Consider the following 18,940-nt stretch of genomic DNA (forward strand, 5'->3'; position numbering starts at 1 on the left):
GTAACGAGAGCAATTTCAGAATGAAAATAAAAAATTACTTTCATTGGCCATTCTGGACATGATTTTTTATGAAATTTTTTTTCAGTTGAATTTATAATTTCAAAAGAGTTGGCTCATCATATCCATTGTGTTTTATTATTTGAAAAAATCGATAATCAATACTTCAATGAAATATAATATTTATTCCAGTTCAAGATTAAGCCATTCGGGCTATGTGAGCTGTGCAATATGGATTAACAATGAATTGGTTCTTACTTGTGGTGATGATCGAAAATTATTATTCTGGCATATATTGACACATACAGAACCGATAAAAACAATAATATTGCCGATAGATTCCATACCAACAACAATGCATTATTTTTCACATCACGGCTCATCCACATTTGATTCATCAATGTTAAATTTGTTGAAAATTGATTCCAGTTCCAATAATTCATTGGCTATAGGGACTACAAATGGTTGTTTCTATTTATTACCAATCAATTGGAATGGAACGAAATTAGATCGAACGTTTGAAGCACATAAAGGCGCAATCATTGTGATACGTTGGTCAAATGATAATGGTTCTACGTTGGCTACTGCCGGTGAAGATGGATTAGTGAAAATATGGTCCAAAGTAGGAATGCTTCGTTCGACGATTCATGTTTCGAATACTTCACCAGTATATGCTTTGTCATGGTCACCGGATAGTAATTCATTGGCTTATGTTAATCAAGCCAATTTAATTATCAAATCTCTATCACCACAATCAAAAGCTTTAGAATGGATGGCACATGAAGGTGTTATTATTTGTATTGATTGGTCACCAATAAATAATCGAATATTGACAGCTTCGGAAGATGGTCGTATCAAAATATGGGATACAACTGGTCGAATGATCTATGTTAGTGTAAAACATTCATCTGCATTGACTTCAGTCGCCTGGTCATCGGATGGTGAATTATTCACTGCATCAACATTTAATTCATTAGAACTTCATGATCAATTTGGTCATTGTTTATCAGTGGAAAAGCTATCAATGGAAGGATTGGTTTTTGTATCATGGTCGCCTGATATTCAACAAGTTTGTTGTGTTTGTTCGAGTGGAAGAGTTTTATTCGCTTCCGTTGTTGATCGAATATTAGAATCAAAATTCTGGCAAGCAACCAATGTTTCCAGACGTTCATTGAAAGTAAACAATTCTACAAATGAATTTCAAGAAATTCTTGAATTCAAAGATCCAATATTAAGATTTTCCTTGCAATTCGATTATCTGATTGTCGTCACCAAAAGTCAATGTTTCCTCTATAAGGTGAACAATTTCGCTACACCTTATCATTTCGAAATGAAATCTAATGATTTGAATCGATTAATGATAAAACAATCACATAAATATTTTGCTCTGATTAGTTTATTAGCTGCGAATCTCTATTCTTATGATGGAAGATTTCTCAAAACAATCAAATTGTTCAATATGCGTCAAGAATCTTTACTTCCCAATCATGTCAGGTTTGATTTATTATCTAATCAATGTAATTCTTTCAAAAATTTTATAAGTTTTCCATTATTTTTACTTTACAGTATGAATGATCATATATTAGCATATCGAGATGCGATCAATATACAAACGATTCATTTAGTTGATTTGGAAAATCAAGCAAAAATTGTACAAAAGTCATCTGGAATAACTGCACCATCAACCGATCAATATCAACATCAATTAGGAATTATAAATATTAAATTGAATACTGAACAACATCAATATAAATCAAATACTAGCAATAATGCTATCCATCATTTGTGCGCCATACTGGACAGAAATTCTGATCTTTACATTCTTTCTTGGACACATAGCAATGCTAATTTGGTAGCAAAAAATATTAAATCATTCAAACTATCGCCAATGATTCGTGATATTTGTTGGCATGTTGATTATAATCTATTGGTATCGCTTCATGAAAATCAAAAAAATTTATCCATTTGGCTACATCCAAATGCCGTATTTATGGATTCAAGTCTCTTACAAGATGTTATACTAACGTTGACAAGTCAGGAAATTTCTTCAAATAGTCGAATCATTGAATTCAGTCAGAATCGAATTACGATTGAACGACAAGATCGTTTAAAGATCTATATGACTGTGAATCCGTTTGTAATACTGTTGCATAAACATAAGATTGAAAATCGTCTTGATGAAGCCATAAGAATGTGTAACTTTTTGGACAAATCTATACATGAAATTGAACCGGTAGAGCGTAATGTACGTGATTCATTGTGGGCCACATTAGCAGTGATGAGTTTAGAGCAGAAGCAATATAGGATTGCGGAAGTGGCCTATGCTGCAATCAATAAATTAGACAAAGTTCTCTATCTTAATCGTATAAAAACTTTAACATCACAGGAGCTGATAACAATTGAATCCGAATTACTTTGTGGCAATTTTGATTTGGCTGAAAATTTGTTGATTCAAAAAGGATATTTTTTGCGTGCAGTTCATCTTAATCTTCAATTACAGAATTGGATACGAGCTCTAGATTTGGCTCAGAAATTCAATTCGAAATTTTCGAGTTTTCCGTTGAAAATCAATGGACAAATAAATGGTGTACAACAAGAAAATGAACAGGAATCCATTAATCTGGATGATCAAGAAAAAACTAATGATATTAAAGTGGATTTAATTCATATGGTTATTGCTTGCTGGGAAAAACATTGTCAAAAACAACAAAATAGCGGAAATAAACAGCATAAAAAATTGGAACAATTACAAAAAGTGGCCAATGAAATGGAATATATTGTCGATTGGAATCTAATTGAAGAAAAATTACAGCAAGATTCATTTATATACAGTCAGAATTAATATTTTGATGGATTTTAAAATTAAAAATAAAAAATAATTTTTCAGTACACAGAGCCAAAAGTCTGCGGTGTACCCTGCAAGTGTTAACAAAAATGCAAATTTGCAGTTTACCCTGCAAACTTGCAGCTTATGTAACATTGTATATGAACGCTTCACCATATATACCCTCCAAATTTGAATTTTTTGAAACCCTGCAGTTTACCCTCCAAATTTGAATTCATTTGCCCCCCATTTACTTCATTAATTTTACCCCCATATTAGGATTAAAAAATTTTATTCAAAATTAATATTAAATTAATAAAGCAATGACAATAATTAAAAAACCAAATTAAACATGATCCAATTTTTGTCTTGTCCATAGTGATCCATTTATAAATTAACCAATGACCATGAGCATATGTCCGCCAATCCAATCATTATGATCCAAGACTAGTTGTCGATTTTAAATTAAGAAATTCGTTAGTTATTTCAATCATTTCCATCAAGAATCACATACCATGTAAATAAAAATCTATCGTAATGGGCATTCAGTTTTCCTTTTCCAAAATGAATCTAGAAAACGAGTCAAGAAATTAGTTGTTAGTTTGGGTAATCAATTGAGCAATTTACATACCATGATCAATTCAATTTCCAAAATGTTCGCCGGTGATCCTAAATAAAAATAAATATTAGTTTTTTCGTTCAATCAATTCATTCATTTGCTTACCATTATCAGTTTCAACTATGTGTTTCATTTCGTGAATCTTCGAAAATTAATCATGCTTGTCAATTGCTTCATTGGTTTCAAAACTTCAACTAGCATCAAATCCAGGGCCGGCCGAGGCGCCTGTGCAGACTGTGCACCGCACAAGGCCTCGCGCTGCCTTCGCCCTTTCCGCTGTACAACACAGGGCCTCGCAGTTCCAACTTTTCAAGCTATTTTTGCACAAGGCCTCGCGATTTTCTCGGCCGGCCCTGATCAAATCCAATAGGAAAAAGCTCAGATCATGTTCCTAAACCTAGCCTATCCTATCCTATTCCTAACTTAAAGTTGAACATTACCGAGCATTTCTTGAATCTGATGCCACTGAAGACAGAAACCGCCAAATCAATAACAAACATGATGAAAAATCGAATTTCAGAAATAAATCTGGAAAAAACAAAGCGTTATCAAGTATACAATATCCAAACTTACCAAATAGCTATGGATTTTTCTCATGTCAATGAGAAATCAGTAAAACTAGAAATTGAAAGTTAGTGAAATATCATAAAATGAGACAAACCCGAAATATTGGTTAACATTTGTGATGAGTACCAAATAATCATTATAACCCGATAAAATTGAGAATTTCATGATCATTTCATCAAAAATGAACAAGACGAGTGACGAAACTTGAGAAAAAACGAGCATTTTTGCACAAAGACAGCGAGTAGAAAAAGTCAACACATGAAGTGTTGTGTGATTTAAATGATAGTTGTAATTTTAAATTCGTTTTTGTCGTTCGATCAATAAAGTCATATTTTGATACTCGAGATTAATTTGTTTAATAAATAATTGGGGGGCAACTTTATAAATGATCGGCAATTATGCTCCGAATCACTATCCTCCCAACAAATAGATTTTATAAGCAAGGGGGAGGCCAATTTATAAGTGAATGTCCACTATCCACCCCCAAACACTGACTATTTTTTAAATTAATTTATATGTAATGTGTAAATGTGTATATAAATAATTGGGGGGCAAATTTATAAGTGATCGGACAATTATGATCCATACCACTATCCTCCCCAACAAATAGGTTTTATAAGCGAGGGAGAGGCAAATTTATAAGTGATTGTCCACTATCCACCCCCAACACTGACTATTTTTTAAATTAATTTATATGTAATGTGTAAATGTGTATATAAATAATTGGGGGGCAAATTTATAAGTGATCGAACAATTATGATCCATACCACTATCCTCCCCAACAAATAGGTTTTATAAGCGAGGGGGAGGCAAATTTATAAGTGATTATGCGCAAACCACTATCCACCCCCAACACTGACTATTTTTTAAATTACATTATGCGCAAGTGTAAATGTGTATATGAATAATTGGGGGGCAAATTTATAAGTGATTGGACAATGCGCTCCGAATCACTATCCTCCCCAACAAATAGGTTTTATAAGCGAGGGGGAGGCAAATTTATAAGTGATTTTGCGCAAACCACTATCCACCCCCAACACTGACTATTTTTTAAATTACATTATGCGCAAGTGTAAATGTGTATATGAATAATTGGGGGGCAAATTTATAAGTGATTGGACAATGCGCTCCGAATCACTATCCTCCCCAACAAATAGGTTTTATAAGCGAGGGGGAGGCAAATTTATAAGTGATTTTGCGCAAACCACTATCCACCCCCAACACTGACTATTTTTTATATTAACCCAGGCGGCCGCGATGGGATTTGAACCGACGTCGAATGTGTATATGCGTGTATATGTGTTAATGTGTGTAAATGGGGGAGGCAAATTTATAAATGATGGGGTAATTTTCCCCCAGACCATTATCCTCCCCCATAATATAGCATCCATAAATGGGAATATATAAATGATATAAATCCCAATATTTACAGGAATACAACCCTTTTCGCTGTCCCGATTAGCGCTGTTTCGATATAACGCTGTGCAATTACATTACATTGCAATACATTGTTACATTGTATATGAAGAGTAAAAATGCATTATGTAAATTATGCAAAAATAACCCCACTTTGCGCTGTTGTTTCGCTTTACGCTCAATATTTTTGGAACGTAACCCTGCGTTAAGCGGGGTATTACTGTATATTTGTATTATATCACTGTATATATGTAGCATTACTGGCTGCGCATGCTCCTGCCTATTTCTACTTTCCCCTATTTCGACCGAGAATGTCGGTGAGAGAGAACGAGCACGTTTTTCAGCCGAAAATTCCGAGTCAGGAACACTAACACACACAACTCGACAACAAATAAAAATCCGATTTTCACAAACGATCCCACGACATATTTATTATTAAATATTGTTCGTTTTGCATTCAATTGATTCTCACTACAACAATGGTTCATCATTATTATCAATTTGTAGAAACCATAAAGGTGATATTCCAATTGTATCAGTAAAAAAGATGAATAGGTTTGTTAAATATTTATGTTTCAAATTAAATTGGTTATAATTTTTTTTCTGTTAGCTGTTCGCTATTTTTAGGCATTGGTAATCTTTTGGTTTGGTTTTCATTATTACGTTAGGCTACGGTCACACTAGCACAGTCTTTTACGACTAAAGAGACAAACGAGACTAAAAATGCATTGTGAAAGTAGAAGTCGGTTTTGTCGCTTTTCTTGGTCTTAAATCTTTTAGTCTGAAAGATTGAACACGTTTGATCTGCAGGACTGGCTACGAGCCAAGACTGGAGACTGGCCATTTTTATACCATGTTGGTATTTTTTCATCATATTAATTTGTTACCAAAAGTGTATGCTTTCACCATTTCAAAAAATTATGATGAAACTATGGAATATGATTGACATATCGATGACAGGGGAGTGTTGACGTTTAGTCACCGATATTGTAAATCAGTGAACGCTCATCATATGTAAATCAACATGCGCCTGTCTGTGGATATGGCTACATATATATAAAGAACTAGCTCGATTAACCATGCGGTGCTTGGATTGTAATTTTGTGATTTCGTCTTATTCTCTCTCTCTCTCTCTCTCTCTCTCTCTCTCTCTCTCTCTCTCTCTCTTTCTTGATCTCAAATATTGTTTATGCTTTGTAATTCATTTCTAATTATTATCATTTTTTATTATTTTTTATAATAAATTATTTTTATTATCATTATTATATCAATTGTGATTGTGCATCTGTTTCATCAAATAAACAACAACTTGTAATTTGGATTAATTCTAACGCGCCAAAAAATATTTTTAAATATTTCAAAATGCACTTCACGATCCAACTTTGTTAAAATAGTGGTTTTCTAGTCAACTAGTTTGCGATAATGTGACCACTCGGTTGAACATGTCTTAAAGACTTTCAGTCTTGGTCTGTTTAGTCAATGCTAGTGTGACCGTAGCCTTATTTTGCCTATTTTCAATCATAAAACATTCTCTTATTGTAACATTGAAGAAATCTTTTCCAAACGTTTTGCGGTTCTGTCTCTGTGCATTTTTAGTTTATGGGTTAGTGTAATTGTTCATCATTAGTTTATAAAAAAAATTGTTTAAAAATTTTATCATTTTACAGAGGATTTTGTTTTTGTGGTTGGGTCGTTTTGGGTCCTCATCTCAAATTTCGTACGCTTAGTTCAACATTGGAATGTTTGTTTTCACTTATAAACGGTGATGATATGTTTGCTACATTTTTTTCCACTGATGTGAAAAAAGTCTTATATGGTGGTTTAGTCGCATTTATCTTTATCTTTTCATTTCATTGTCCATATATGTGATATTCTCGTTGCCATAATACTCGATGCATACGAACGGTTCCTATTTTTTTTAATAACATGAAAACTTTTTTTAATTTTTATTTAAGAAATTTTTATTTATGATTGAAATTTTTGAAAACAAAATTTTAAAAATACTTGCGCATTCACTGTCTGATCAGACAATTTGCATCTTATTTCTTAAAGATCAATGTCATTGGAGACAGTGAAGCGCAAATGATGGTTTTAACAGCAATTGGTTCAAAAAAAAAATACTTAAAACAATAATGTGCAACAATTGATTGATAATATATAATCATAAAATAAAATTTGAATTAGTAATTAAAAAATGGAAAATAAAAGAAAAGTATCACATATTTTGTTGTGTATGTAATGTATGTATGTTTTGTATGTTCATTGACAATAATAAATTAAATCATCCACAGGAAGAAATTGTCTTGATCTTCAAAATAATAAAGAAGTTTGGTGCAGGAATAATAAAGACAAATAATTTAAATTTTCACAATAAGTCCAAATAGTAATCGTCAAGCGAAAGATTTTCACAGAAATGTTCTGGAGACGTGGGTTTGATTTCGATCTAGGATCTACAAAGTTTTTATCTTCATTGGATAATCCAGAATATTTATAATGATGACAATCATTGTAATGTATATCACGATGATCATTTTCATCAGTATAAGAATTGTCATCATTGACGTTGTCAACATCGAACAAACCATAACCATAACAATCCCACAGATCGAAATCCGAATGATCGAGCATCAAAGGATGCGACAAACATTCATAAACATGTAAATGTAAATATAATTTGTTAGAATTACATTTGTTCTTTAAGTATATCGAGCAATATTAATATACACTTCTGGTAGATAAATTTTATGTTTATGTTGTATTATTTGTTATTGTAATACAATTTGTTGTAATAAGATTGTTATATTGTGGTTATGTTGTAACGTCAATAAAAATAGTATCGAATATTCGGAGTATTGATTTTTATGATACTGAATCAAATGATCCAAATTCATAAATTGTTTATGTAAAACTGTTGGAATTATTTGTTCAATAATTCCAACACTCCTCTTGTGGAAATAAAGATTGGAACGTCACAAAAACTACAACAAATTACTTGACTTCCAACTTTAACCATAGAAAGGTTCCCTTTACCGCAATATCGATATGGTTGCCTTTCTAGGATTAAACCAGTCCACGTCTATGACTTGCTCTTTGAACAAATTTCCAATCATATGATATCTAAAAACGATATATTTCAATCTTGAGGCAACAGCCACTTGTTTTTATCATCAAATGTTATTGGTGAAATCAATAGCTGAACCGATGCAGAAGCAAACGATGTCATTAGACCATCAATTTTTTTAGGTAATAACCATTTGCCTAGTAGTCTTTTTAAAACCTTTTGGTTTTTGAAAAAAGTAGGAGCTTCACTGTCTTCGATGACATTGATCAATAGTGGACCAATAAGCTCGCCAATGATTTTTGAAACAATGACAATTGGCTATTTGTCCGTTATGTTGAAAATCAAAATCAAGTGTCGTGTTTCGTGGACGATGTAAATAAAAATTTTTGCTTGATTTGATGAATCCACCACTAGTGTATCGAGCAAAATTTAATTTAGCTGTGAATTTTGAATGGAACCATCAATTACCACTAATAATGGGATCCTATTTGTGTAATCATATACACTTGTAGCGTTATTATTAATACAATTTAATGATGATAAAATATTGCCAAAAATCCTTGTTGTGAAAACAATTGTTTCAGCACCATTAATATCTTGATGTGGGATCAGAAACGTTCTTCCACGGCCATTGTTAAAAAAATTATTTCATCACTTTCCATATTGATTTCGATTTTAATAATGGTCATTTTTTGATCACAAATTTTATCATCAGCAATATTTACAAGAATTTCATCAAAAATTTTATATAATTGGGGCACATATGAAACATCACGTAAAACCATTCTATCTTGACTGTCATATACCCACATTTGCTAATGAAAATAAGATTTATCAATTAAATGATTGAATTCTTAATGATCAAAAGATATCTTACCTTGGTGACTTTCTCAACGGATCCAATATTTGGACGTAACAAGATATGTTCTATCTGACATGGCTCGTCTATTCGACTTTTTTTGACTGGTGGACTACTGCCTTGTGCCTGTGTGAATGGATGAAAAATTAGAAAATTAGCAGATTATAGAAGGATTTCATTACAATATTTCTGCAGACAAATTGATAAGAATATTTTGTTTGCAAAAACAATCGCCGTCGTTGTTGTAGACAAAATGAACAATTCAATGACATCCTGAGATTTTATTAATCTAATTAATCGAATTGGATTCATTCGATCAGAATTTTTCTATACTAATAGCTAAATAATTAAAACAATGAAAAATTATATTGATGATGAAATTTCATCATCATCAACAGCATCATAAATGATATGATGCTAAATATATGTTTTATATGGAAAATATTTGTATTTTGATTCCACTACCACTATCAACAATTTGATGATAAATTTATGATCAATAATCGAATGACACACACGCATACCAAACCTTCAGTGGTCTATTGGGAAAATCATCCATTATAAGGGAAAAAAATTTTATCGTTGGCTTTTTCTTTCAATCTCACTAATTGGTTGATGAATGATTATGTGTGTATGTTTTTTGGCAGATCGATGATGATGAAATTACAAAACCAAAAAAAAAATTTAGTTGAAAACGAACAAAGAAAATTTGCTTGTTGGTTAAAATATTGATAATATTTGCTTCGCTATTGTTTATTTGGTTATTTTAACCAATAACCCAGCTTAAGTAGAAATAGTTTACTGCGATCAAAATTTCATTATTATTCCTATTCTCAATAAAAAAGAATATGAATTTTTTGTCGTTTGTGAAAATCGGATTTTTATTTGTTGTCGAGTTGTGTGTGTTAGTGTTCCTGACTCGGAATTTTCGGCTGAAAAACGTTCTCGTTCTCTCTCACCGACATTCTCGGTCGAAATAGGGGAAAGTAGAAATAGGCAGAAGCATGCGCAGCCAGTAATGCAACATATATACAGTGATATAATACAAATATACAGTAATACCCCGCTTAACGCAGGGTTACGTTCCAAAAATATTGAGCGTAAAGCGAAACAACAGCGCAAAGTGGGGTTATTTTTGCATAATTTACATAATGCATTTTTACTCTTCATATACAATGTAACAATGTATTGCAATGTAATGTAATTGCACAGCGTTATATCGAAACAGCGCTAATCGGGACAGCGAAAAGGGTTGTATTCCTGTAAATATTGGGATTTATATCATTTATATATACCCATTTATGGATACTATATTATGGGGGAGGATAATGGTCTGGGGGAAAATTACCCCATCATTTATAAATTTGCCTCCCCCATTTACACACATTAACACATATACACGCATATACACATTCGACGTCGGTTCAAATCCCATCGCGGCCGCCTGGGTTAATATAAAAAAATAGTCAGTGTTGGGGGTGGATAGTGGTTTGCGCAAAATCACTTATAAATTTGCCTCCCCCTCGCTTATAAAACCTATTTGTTGGGGAGGATAGTGATTCGGAGCGCATTGTCCAATCACTTATAAATTTGCCCCCCAATTATTCATATACACATTTACACTTGCGCATAATGTAATTTAAAAAATAGTCAGTGTTGGGGGTGGATAGTGGTTTGCGCAAAATCACTTATAAATTTGCCTCCCCCTCGCTTATAAAACCTATTTGTTGGGGAGGATAGTGATTCGGAGCGCATTGTCCAATCACTTATAAATTTGCCCCCCAATTATTCATATACACATTTACACTTGCGCATAATGTAATTTAAAAAATAGTCAGTGTTGGGGGTGGATAGTGGTTTGCGCATAATCACTTATAAATTTGCCTCTCCCTCGCTTATAAAACCTATTTGTTGGGGAGGATAGTGGTATGGATCATAATTGTTCGATCACTTATAAATTTGCCCCCCAATTATTTATATACACATTTACACATTACATATAAATTAATTTAAAAAATAGTCAGTGTTGGGGGTGGATAGTGGACAATCACTTATAAATTTGCCTCCCCCTTGCTTATAAAATCTATTTGTTGGGGAGGATAGTGATTCGGAGCGCAATTGTCCGATCACTTATAAATTTGCCCCCCAATTATTTATATACACATTTACACATTACATATTGTAATGGTTAATGGCGTGTGGCGCCATCGACGGCGAGTTTTGAATCAACACGTGAAGTGTTGTATTGTTTAATTATGAAGTTGCTTTTTTTGAATGTGGTTGAATAAAGACATATTTGTGATTTTGAAATAAAGCTTGTTCCTTTATTGCGTGATTTTTGAATGATTATTACATTACATGGTGGCAGAGTTTCTATCTCATTCAAGATCCAGATAATTTACAAATATGGCCGATCGTGAAGCTAATACTGGCAACAACGATTCAGTACTGCAAGAGCTGTCTAGAATATTGGGCGAAAGTTATCGTGATGGTTCACGAACAGCATGGGTACAAACGCGGTCAAAATTGGCTAGCGAAACCATTGAACAGTACGTGAAATATTTTGAATGTGTCGCCAGAGTAAATCGATGGAACGATCAAGATAAGATCGATATGTTCGAGGCTTCATTGGTTCCTGGTTCGCCGGAATTTAATGCTATAGCTGCTATGAAGGCCGGATCGAAAACATCATTTAGTGTGATGATAAGCAACTTAAAAGAATCAAGTAAACCGTTACGTGATTCAATGGTACGGTCATTTTTCCGTTTACAACGTGGTCAAGGTCAATCATTGGATGAGTTGGCCAATAAAATCATCAAGAGCGTCAATGAATTGTACGCCGATATGCCTGAACAATCTCGAGAAAGATTGGCACGTGATCGATTTTATGCAGCGTTGGATGAACGACTAGTTGTTGCATTGGTAAATTCATCGAATTTAAAAACTATCGAAGAGATAAAAGCATTGGCTAAAGCGATCGAGATTAATTTGCCTTCAAAAGCGAAACAATCGTCATCGAATCCTTCGTTTAGTGGTGGCAATGGTAACAAACAGAAACGTTGTCACAATTGCAACAGAATGGGTCATATTGCAGCTGATTGTCGGTTAAAAAAGAATGCAGCAAAGAAGAATAATTCATCGGAATTATCATCAAATAAGACATCATCATCATCATCGTCATCAAAAACTGCATCAAACCAGACAACTCCTAAAGAAATTGCATCAATTTGTGATGAATCTAATCGTATCATTCCGCGACAATTTTTAAGATCAAAAATCAATCGAAAAACTGTCTATTGTTTAATTGATAGTGGATCAAAAGTATCGGTATTTCCATCATCGTGGCCTGTTGAAAAATTTGGTCAATCTGTCCTTCATACTGCCAATGGTTCTCAAATGTTAGTGAAGGGTGAATCGATTGTTAAAATGAACATCGATAGTTGTGTTATTGAGCACACTGTTTTGATTGGAAATGTTACTAAACCGACACTGGGTCGCGATTTCATCAAGAAAATTTCAGCTACGATTACTTATGACGATATTATGTATTTTACGTGGATGGGCAATCGTCGTCGTGTTAATCTGATTTCGGAAGATCAAATCGACAATGTCAATGATCACGATCTAACGGATGCAGAAGTCTGTGCACTGGCGGTCGAACATCTTACTGTGGATGATGATGCGGACAATGAAAATGTTTGTGATGAATCTGAACAATCGGGTGTGGTGAATTCATTAATCAATCGGTACATGGATGTGTTCGAAGGTATCGGACGTACAAATTTGGTAGAGCATTCTATCGAATTAAAAACAAATAAGGTGATCAATGTCAAACCTTATCCTGTGCCATATGCATATCGTGATGAAGTCCGTCGAATGTTGGTTGAAATGGAGCAAAATAACATTATTGTTAAATCTCATTCCGAGTTTTGTAGTCCATTGTTGGTGGTAAAAAAGAAAGATGGCTCGTTACGGTTGGCAATTGATTATAGAAAGCTGAATGCTATCTCGAAATTCGACGCACAACCAACACCAAAAGTTCAAGAAATTCTGTTTGGTCTCGATAAAGCGAAAATATTTTCAAAATTGGATTTCAAATCTGGGTATTATCAGGTACCGCTTCGCAGATCAGATCAGGAAAAAACAGCGTTTCGTTTTGAAAACACGTTATATCATTTTTTGGTTATGCCATTTGGGCTATCAACCGCTGCACAAACTTTTTCTCGTCTTGGAAATATATTGTTTCAACTACCGTTCGTCAAAATTTACATTGATGATGTTATTGTTTTCTCGAAAGACATGGACGAACACGTGAATCACCTTAAACAGGTTTTTGAAATTTTGAAATCAGCTAATTTAACGTTGAACAGAAAGAAATGTGAATTTGCTAAACAACGTATTGAATATTTGGGTTTTGTTATTCAAGGTGGATCAATTCAACCATCCTCTGATAAAACTAAATGTATTCATGAATTTCCGGTTCCGAAATGTAGAAAAGATCTCAGATCATTTCTTGGTTTAGTCAATTCGTATCGTTCACTGGTTCCAAATTATGCTGAAAAATCATTTGATTTGTATGAATTGTTGAAACAAAAGAATCGTTTTCAGTGGAAAAACAATCATCAACGTACATTTGAAGATTTAAAAGTATTATTGTCATCACAGCCTGTAGTTAGAATAGCCGATCTAAACCGTGAGTTTATTGTTCGCACTGATGCAAGTGATAAAGCTATGGCGGGCGTGTTACAACAAGTCGATGACAATGGAATACGATACGTTGTTGAATATTTTTCAAAGAAATTCACAGATTGTCAAAGTCGTTATGCCACTATTGAAAAAGAGGCTACTGCTCTCAAAACGGCGATCGATAAATGGTCAACATATCTAAAAGGCAAAAGTTTCAAATTAGAAACTGATCATCGTCCGTTGGTATGGATTAAATCCATGGTTAATCGTAACAATAAGTTGGCAAGAATGGCAATCGAACTGGCTGAATATGAATTTGAAATCAGTCATGTGAAAGGTAAAGATAATTGTGATGCTGATGCATTATCAAGAATTGAAATTTCCGCGATACAATTCGACGAATTGTCATCTGAGCAAGAATCTGATCAATTATTGTTATTGGCTCGTAACAAGGATCCGAATTCATTTATTCAAATCAATCATTTGTGGTATTTTCGTCATGCTGGTCGTGATAGATTGTGCATTCCTCAATCGCGTGTAAAAGAAATTTTACAATTGTGCCATGATAAAATGAACCATATTGGTCAACACAAATGTTTAGATATTGTATTTTGTCGTTTTTACTGGCCAAAATGGCGTAATGATGTGAAACAATGGATTCGAAAATGTGCCTGTAATGTTAAAAAAGATAATGATCCTCGACCTGCAAAACAACCTATGTGTGCAACTGATATATTGAATCTCAATCCGTTTGAAAAAGTTGCAATTGATATTATGACATTATCAACATCTGAATCGGGCAATCGTTATTTATTCACACTTCAAGATTATCGATCTAAGTGGATTGAAGCTAAAGCTTCTGTTGATTCGTCAACCGAAAGAATAATTGATTGGCTCGAGGAAGTATGGAATAGGTTTGGCAAACCAAAAATATTGATATCGGACCGTGGGTCTCAATTTGAAAGTAGAGAGTTCATCGATTATTGTGCTCGTATGGGTATTGAACATCATCGAACAACACCTTATCACCACCAGTCAAATGGCATGGTAGAGCGGGTACATCGTACAATATGGAATTTGTTACGTGTGGTTGTGGCTGATTCTCACAACGATTGGGATGTTCATTTGCCTTCTGTTCTAGGTGTTTATCGAAATACTATTCATGCTGCGCTTGGAATATCTCCGTTTGAAGCTTTGTTCAACCGTCCTCCGGTAATCGAAGTGGATAATATGTTTCCTACGCGTGTTCAACCTAGAGTGGCCGATAATTTAAAAATATCGAAATATATCGAGCGAATGAAAGGAAATTACGATGAACGTAAAAAAGTAAATGATCAACCGATTGCGATTGGAACAAAAGTGTTGGTGAAACATCCTACTATTCAGAACCGACATTGTCAAAAGTTATTGCCGGTTAACAAAGGTCCTTTTGTGGTTGCTGAACAATTGTCACCGAATACGTATCAGGTCAAGGATGGCGATGGTGAACTGTTAAATGTTCATCGGGATCAAATCGCGCCGACTGAGATCGAGGGCGTTCTATCGAAAATTCGAAAGCGTGGCCGCCCTCGTAAGGGGGTGTAATGGTTAATGGCGTGTGGCGCCATCGACGGCGAGTATTGAATCAACACGTGAAGTGTTGTATTGTTTAATTATTAAGTTGCTTTTTGAATGTGGTTGAATAAAGACATATTTGTGATTTTGAAATAAAGCTTGTTCCTTTATTGCGTGATTTTTGAATGATTATTACATTACAATATAAATTAATTTAAAAAATAGTCAGTGTTGGGGGTGGATAGTGGACAATCACTTATAAATTGGCCTCCCCCTTGCTTATAAAATCTATTTGTTGGGGAGGATAGTGATTCGGAGTGCAATTGTCCGATCACTTATAAATTTGCCCCCCAATTATTTATTAAACAAATTAATCTCGAGTATCAAAATATGACTTTATTGATCGAACGACAAAAACGAATTAATAATTACAACTATCATTTAAATCACACAACACTTTATGTGTTGACTTTTTGTACTCGCTGTCTTTGTGCAAAAATGCTCGTTTTTTCTCAAGTTTCGTCTTGTTCATTTTTGATGAAATGATCATGAAATTCTCAACCATATCGAGTTATGATGATTATTTGGTACTGACAAATGTTAACCAATATGTCTCATGTTATGATAAATTTCACCTTGCAGTGTACACCGCAGACTTTCGTCTCTGTGTCTCTGTGCAGAAGTTAATCAAATTGAAAACGAGGTTTATGAATATTTCCTACGTGATCTATCACATGGAACAAAATATGAAATCTTTGTTAAAACTTAAATTTTGGCCGGAAGTGGACCACAATCACAAGTAGTGCTGAAACGTACACTTGATGGAGATATACCACCTGCACAACTTCTAATTGCAAAAGGAAACCACGTCAAATTCTATTTCATTACGATGGCATCAAGGAGATAATCGTGATTCGATTACAAAAAAACAAGACAAGGTTTGCTTTTAATTTAATTGTGGTATCGAATTTGAGGTTTAGATTAAATTCTAAATTTTTCATCATAATTTTCACCAAAACGCGGCGCTAATTATCTTATTGAAAACTTGATTTTGAATTTTCTGTCCAAAATACTTTTTTCGATTGTGTTACTCACATTCAATGTTTGGTTACAAGAAATTTGCCTGTGAAAATGCTGAATTTTATTTCCAAGTTTTTCGCTTTGATCATTTTTATTTCATCTGTTCACAGCGATGGTAAGTCTGTTTGTCAATTATTCATTGCTTCAATTAATTCAATATTTTATCTTTTTAAATCTAGAATCTCCAGTACTCGTTAAACTTTATTCAAAAAATGAACAAACCAAAGGTTCAGATCTTGTGTTGACTTGTAATGTAGCCAAAGGCAGTAAACCATTACGGTTTCAATGGTTCAAAAATGGTGTTGAATTATCCAATACTGGACGATCGACAATTGAAAATAAAGATATTTTCTCTTTTTTTACATTGAGAAATATCGATTCCAATGATGTGGGAAATTATTCCTGTGTTGTTACCAATAAATTCGGATTCGATAAACTTTGGATTCAACTAACGGTTACAGGTTTGAACAATTTATTCAATGTTTTTTATTGGCCAATATATGGCGCTAATTCTACCATTTTGTGGGTTATATTTTTTTTTTGTTTTGCATAAAATAATTTTACCCATGAAATGTATACTTAAGTTTAAGAGTATGAACACACATTGTTTCTGAGATAATAATTTTATTAACGGTGATTTTTTCAACTTTTTACTTTCATTCAATTGATGCTGGTAATTCATTTGAATTTTTGTTTTCGATGTTTCTGAATAATTATTTTCGATAATAATTTTAGCCAAACCAATTTTGAATAAATTTCCTGCATCTGAAATTAATCTTTCCATTAATTCATCATACATATTACCATGTTCCATTTCATCAGGATCGACATCAATATTTTTTGAATGGTACAAAGATGATCATAAGAAATTATCTTCGACTGAATATAAAATTGTTATTTATGATACAATGTCATCGATTGTATTCAAACGTCTTAATTCAAATGATGATACCGGAACCTATACATGTAATGCCAGGAATGTTCATGGTACTGATTCGATTACAACAAAACTTGTCATACAAGGTTTGATTGCTATTTATTATAATCGTGATTTGCTTGACCAATAGGTGGCCCTTTTAATGCATAATTTGTTTTACCAAAAATTAATTTTTTCTGGTCATCTTCATTTTTTTCTGCTTGAATTGATTATCATTTTGTTGTTGTTGTGTTGTGTTGTGAAATGTTTAAAAACATTCACAATGTTTAAATTGTTGCTGTTTTTCTGTATTTCATTCACGGTTATTTATGCTTCAAAAGGTTGGAGAATTTTTTTTTCTAATTTTACGTTTCTAATGTAAATCTCTTGTTTTCCCTTCAGATGCACCTCGAATTTCTAAATTGTTTTCAACAGAATTGAATCAATCTGAAGGATCAGTATTGAATATTCCATTTTCGGTTATCAGTGGTTGAACACCACTATCGTTCAAATGGTTTAAAAATGAACAAGAATTACTTAGACATAGAAATCCGGAATTATCATATCAGATTAAAACAGATAATTTTCTATCATTTTTAACCATTTTGAAATTGAAAGCTTCTGATTCTGGAAATTATTCCTGTATCGTAGGCAATCAGTTTGGAATCGATATTCAATGGACATTGCTTCAAGTGAAAGGTAGTTGATTGTTTTTCCGTTTGTTTGTTTGTTTTTGATCATGTTTTCGGCCAAAACGCGGCGCTATTGATTCAGTTTTAAATCATTATTTTTTTTATATCTAAATTTACCATTGTTTGATTGTTTTCACATAATGCTGTCTCTTTCTGTTCATCATAATAATCATAAGGCATTTTTCAAAATGTTTTGTCGGTTTAGTGGTCATATCATTTTAAAATGGTCTATTCAATTCATCATTTTGTTAATATTCCACACGTTAATTATTAACGGAAATGGTAAGTTAAAACTAATTGAATTCATTTTACTTGAATTAATTTATTTCCTCTGTTTTTTTCTAACAGAATCACCATTACTTTTGAAACAATTTGCTCATTTAACTTCGGTAAAAGGATCAGATATAGTGTTCACTTGTAATGTGGCCAAAAAGTCAACACATGAAGTGTTGTGTGATTTAAATGATAGTTGTAATTATTAATTCGTTTTTTTCGTTCGATCAATAAAGTCATATTTTGATACTCGAGATTAATTTGTTTAATAAATAATTGGGGGGCAAATTTATAAATGATCAGCAATTATGCTCCGAATCACTATCCTCCCCAACAAATAGGTTTTATAAGCAAGGGGGAGGCAAATTTATAAGTGATTGTCCACTATCCATCCCC

The 18,940-nt window shown here is 33.2% G+C and overlaps 4 protein-coding genes and 1 long non-coding RNA gene across 6 annotated transcripts; 3 read left to right on the top strand and 2 right to left on the bottom strand.

Annotated features, from left to right (window-relative positions):
* Positions 1-54: 54 nt before the first annotated feature.
* On the top strand, positions 55-3,167 carry Oseg5 (intraflagellar transport protein Oseg5). Its single transcript, XM_047064735.2, has 2 exons — positions 55-1,491; positions 1,564-3,167. Exons 1-2 carry the CDS (start codon positions 167-169, stop codon positions 2,837-2,839), a joined length of 2,601 nt encoding a protein of 866 aa, XP_046920691.2. The 5' UTR covers positions 55-166; the 3' UTR covers positions 2,840-3,167.
* On the bottom strand, positions 3,097-5,521 carry LOC124489864 (uncharacterized). The gene is made up of 4 exons (XR_006958814.2): positions 3,546-5,521; positions 3,453-3,490; positions 3,336-3,391; positions 3,097-3,268 (listed from the first exon to the last, which is right to left on the bottom strand). It is a non-coding gene; the product is annotated as an uncharacterized LOC124489864 (long non-coding RNA).
* Positions 5,522-7,357: 1,836 nt separating this feature from the next.
* LOC124490076 (DNA topoisomerase 2-alpha) lies at positions 7,358-10,098 on the bottom strand. 2 transcript variants are annotated; one of them, XM_075735829.1, is made up of 3 exons: positions 9,873-10,098; positions 9,362-9,469; positions 7,358-9,299 (listed from the first exon to the last, which is right to left on the bottom strand). In XM_075735829.1, the coding sequence occupies exons 1-3, from the start codon at positions 9,900-9,902 to the stop codon at positions 9,093-9,095; spliced, it is 345 nt and encodes a 114-aa protein (XP_075591944.1). In that variant the 5' UTR covers positions 9,903-10,098; the 3' UTR covers positions 7,358-9,092. The 2 variants fall into 2 exon arrangements, with proteins under 2 accessions (XP_075591944.1, XP_046908504.2); XM_047052548.2 differs by having other exon boundaries at positions 9,526-10,005.
* Positions 10,099-15,858: 5,760 nt separating this feature from the next.
* LOC124489879 (pro-neuregulin-1, membrane-bound isoform-like) lies at positions 15,859-18,798 on the top strand. The gene is given in 4 exon segments (XM_075735862.1): positions 15,859-16,778; positions 16,843-17,920; positions 17,982-18,278; positions 18,620-18,798. Coding segments are annotated over 3 exon segments (609 nt in total). The 5' UTR covers positions 15,859-16,778; positions 16,843-17,742; the 3' UTR covers positions 18,754-18,798.
* On the top strand, positions 16,715-17,730 carry LOC124494783 (junctional adhesion molecule A). Its single transcript, XM_075728550.1, has 3 exons — positions 16,715-16,778; positions 16,843-17,124; positions 17,399-17,730. The coding sequence occupies exons 1-3, from the start codon at positions 16,715-16,717 to the stop codon at positions 17,728-17,730; spliced, it is 678 nt and encodes a 225-aa protein (XP_075584665.1).
* Positions 18,799-18,940: the final 142 nt, after the last annotated feature.

The sequence above is a fragment of the Dermatophagoides farinae genome, chromosome 2 (genome assembly GCF_024713945.1).
Source record: "Dermatophagoides farinae isolate YC_2012a chromosome 2, ASM2471394v1, whole genome shotgun sequence".
Classification (NCBI taxonomy): Eukaryota; Metazoa; Arthropoda; class Arachnida; order Sarcoptiformes; family Pyroglyphidae; genus Dermatophagoides; species Dermatophagoides farinae.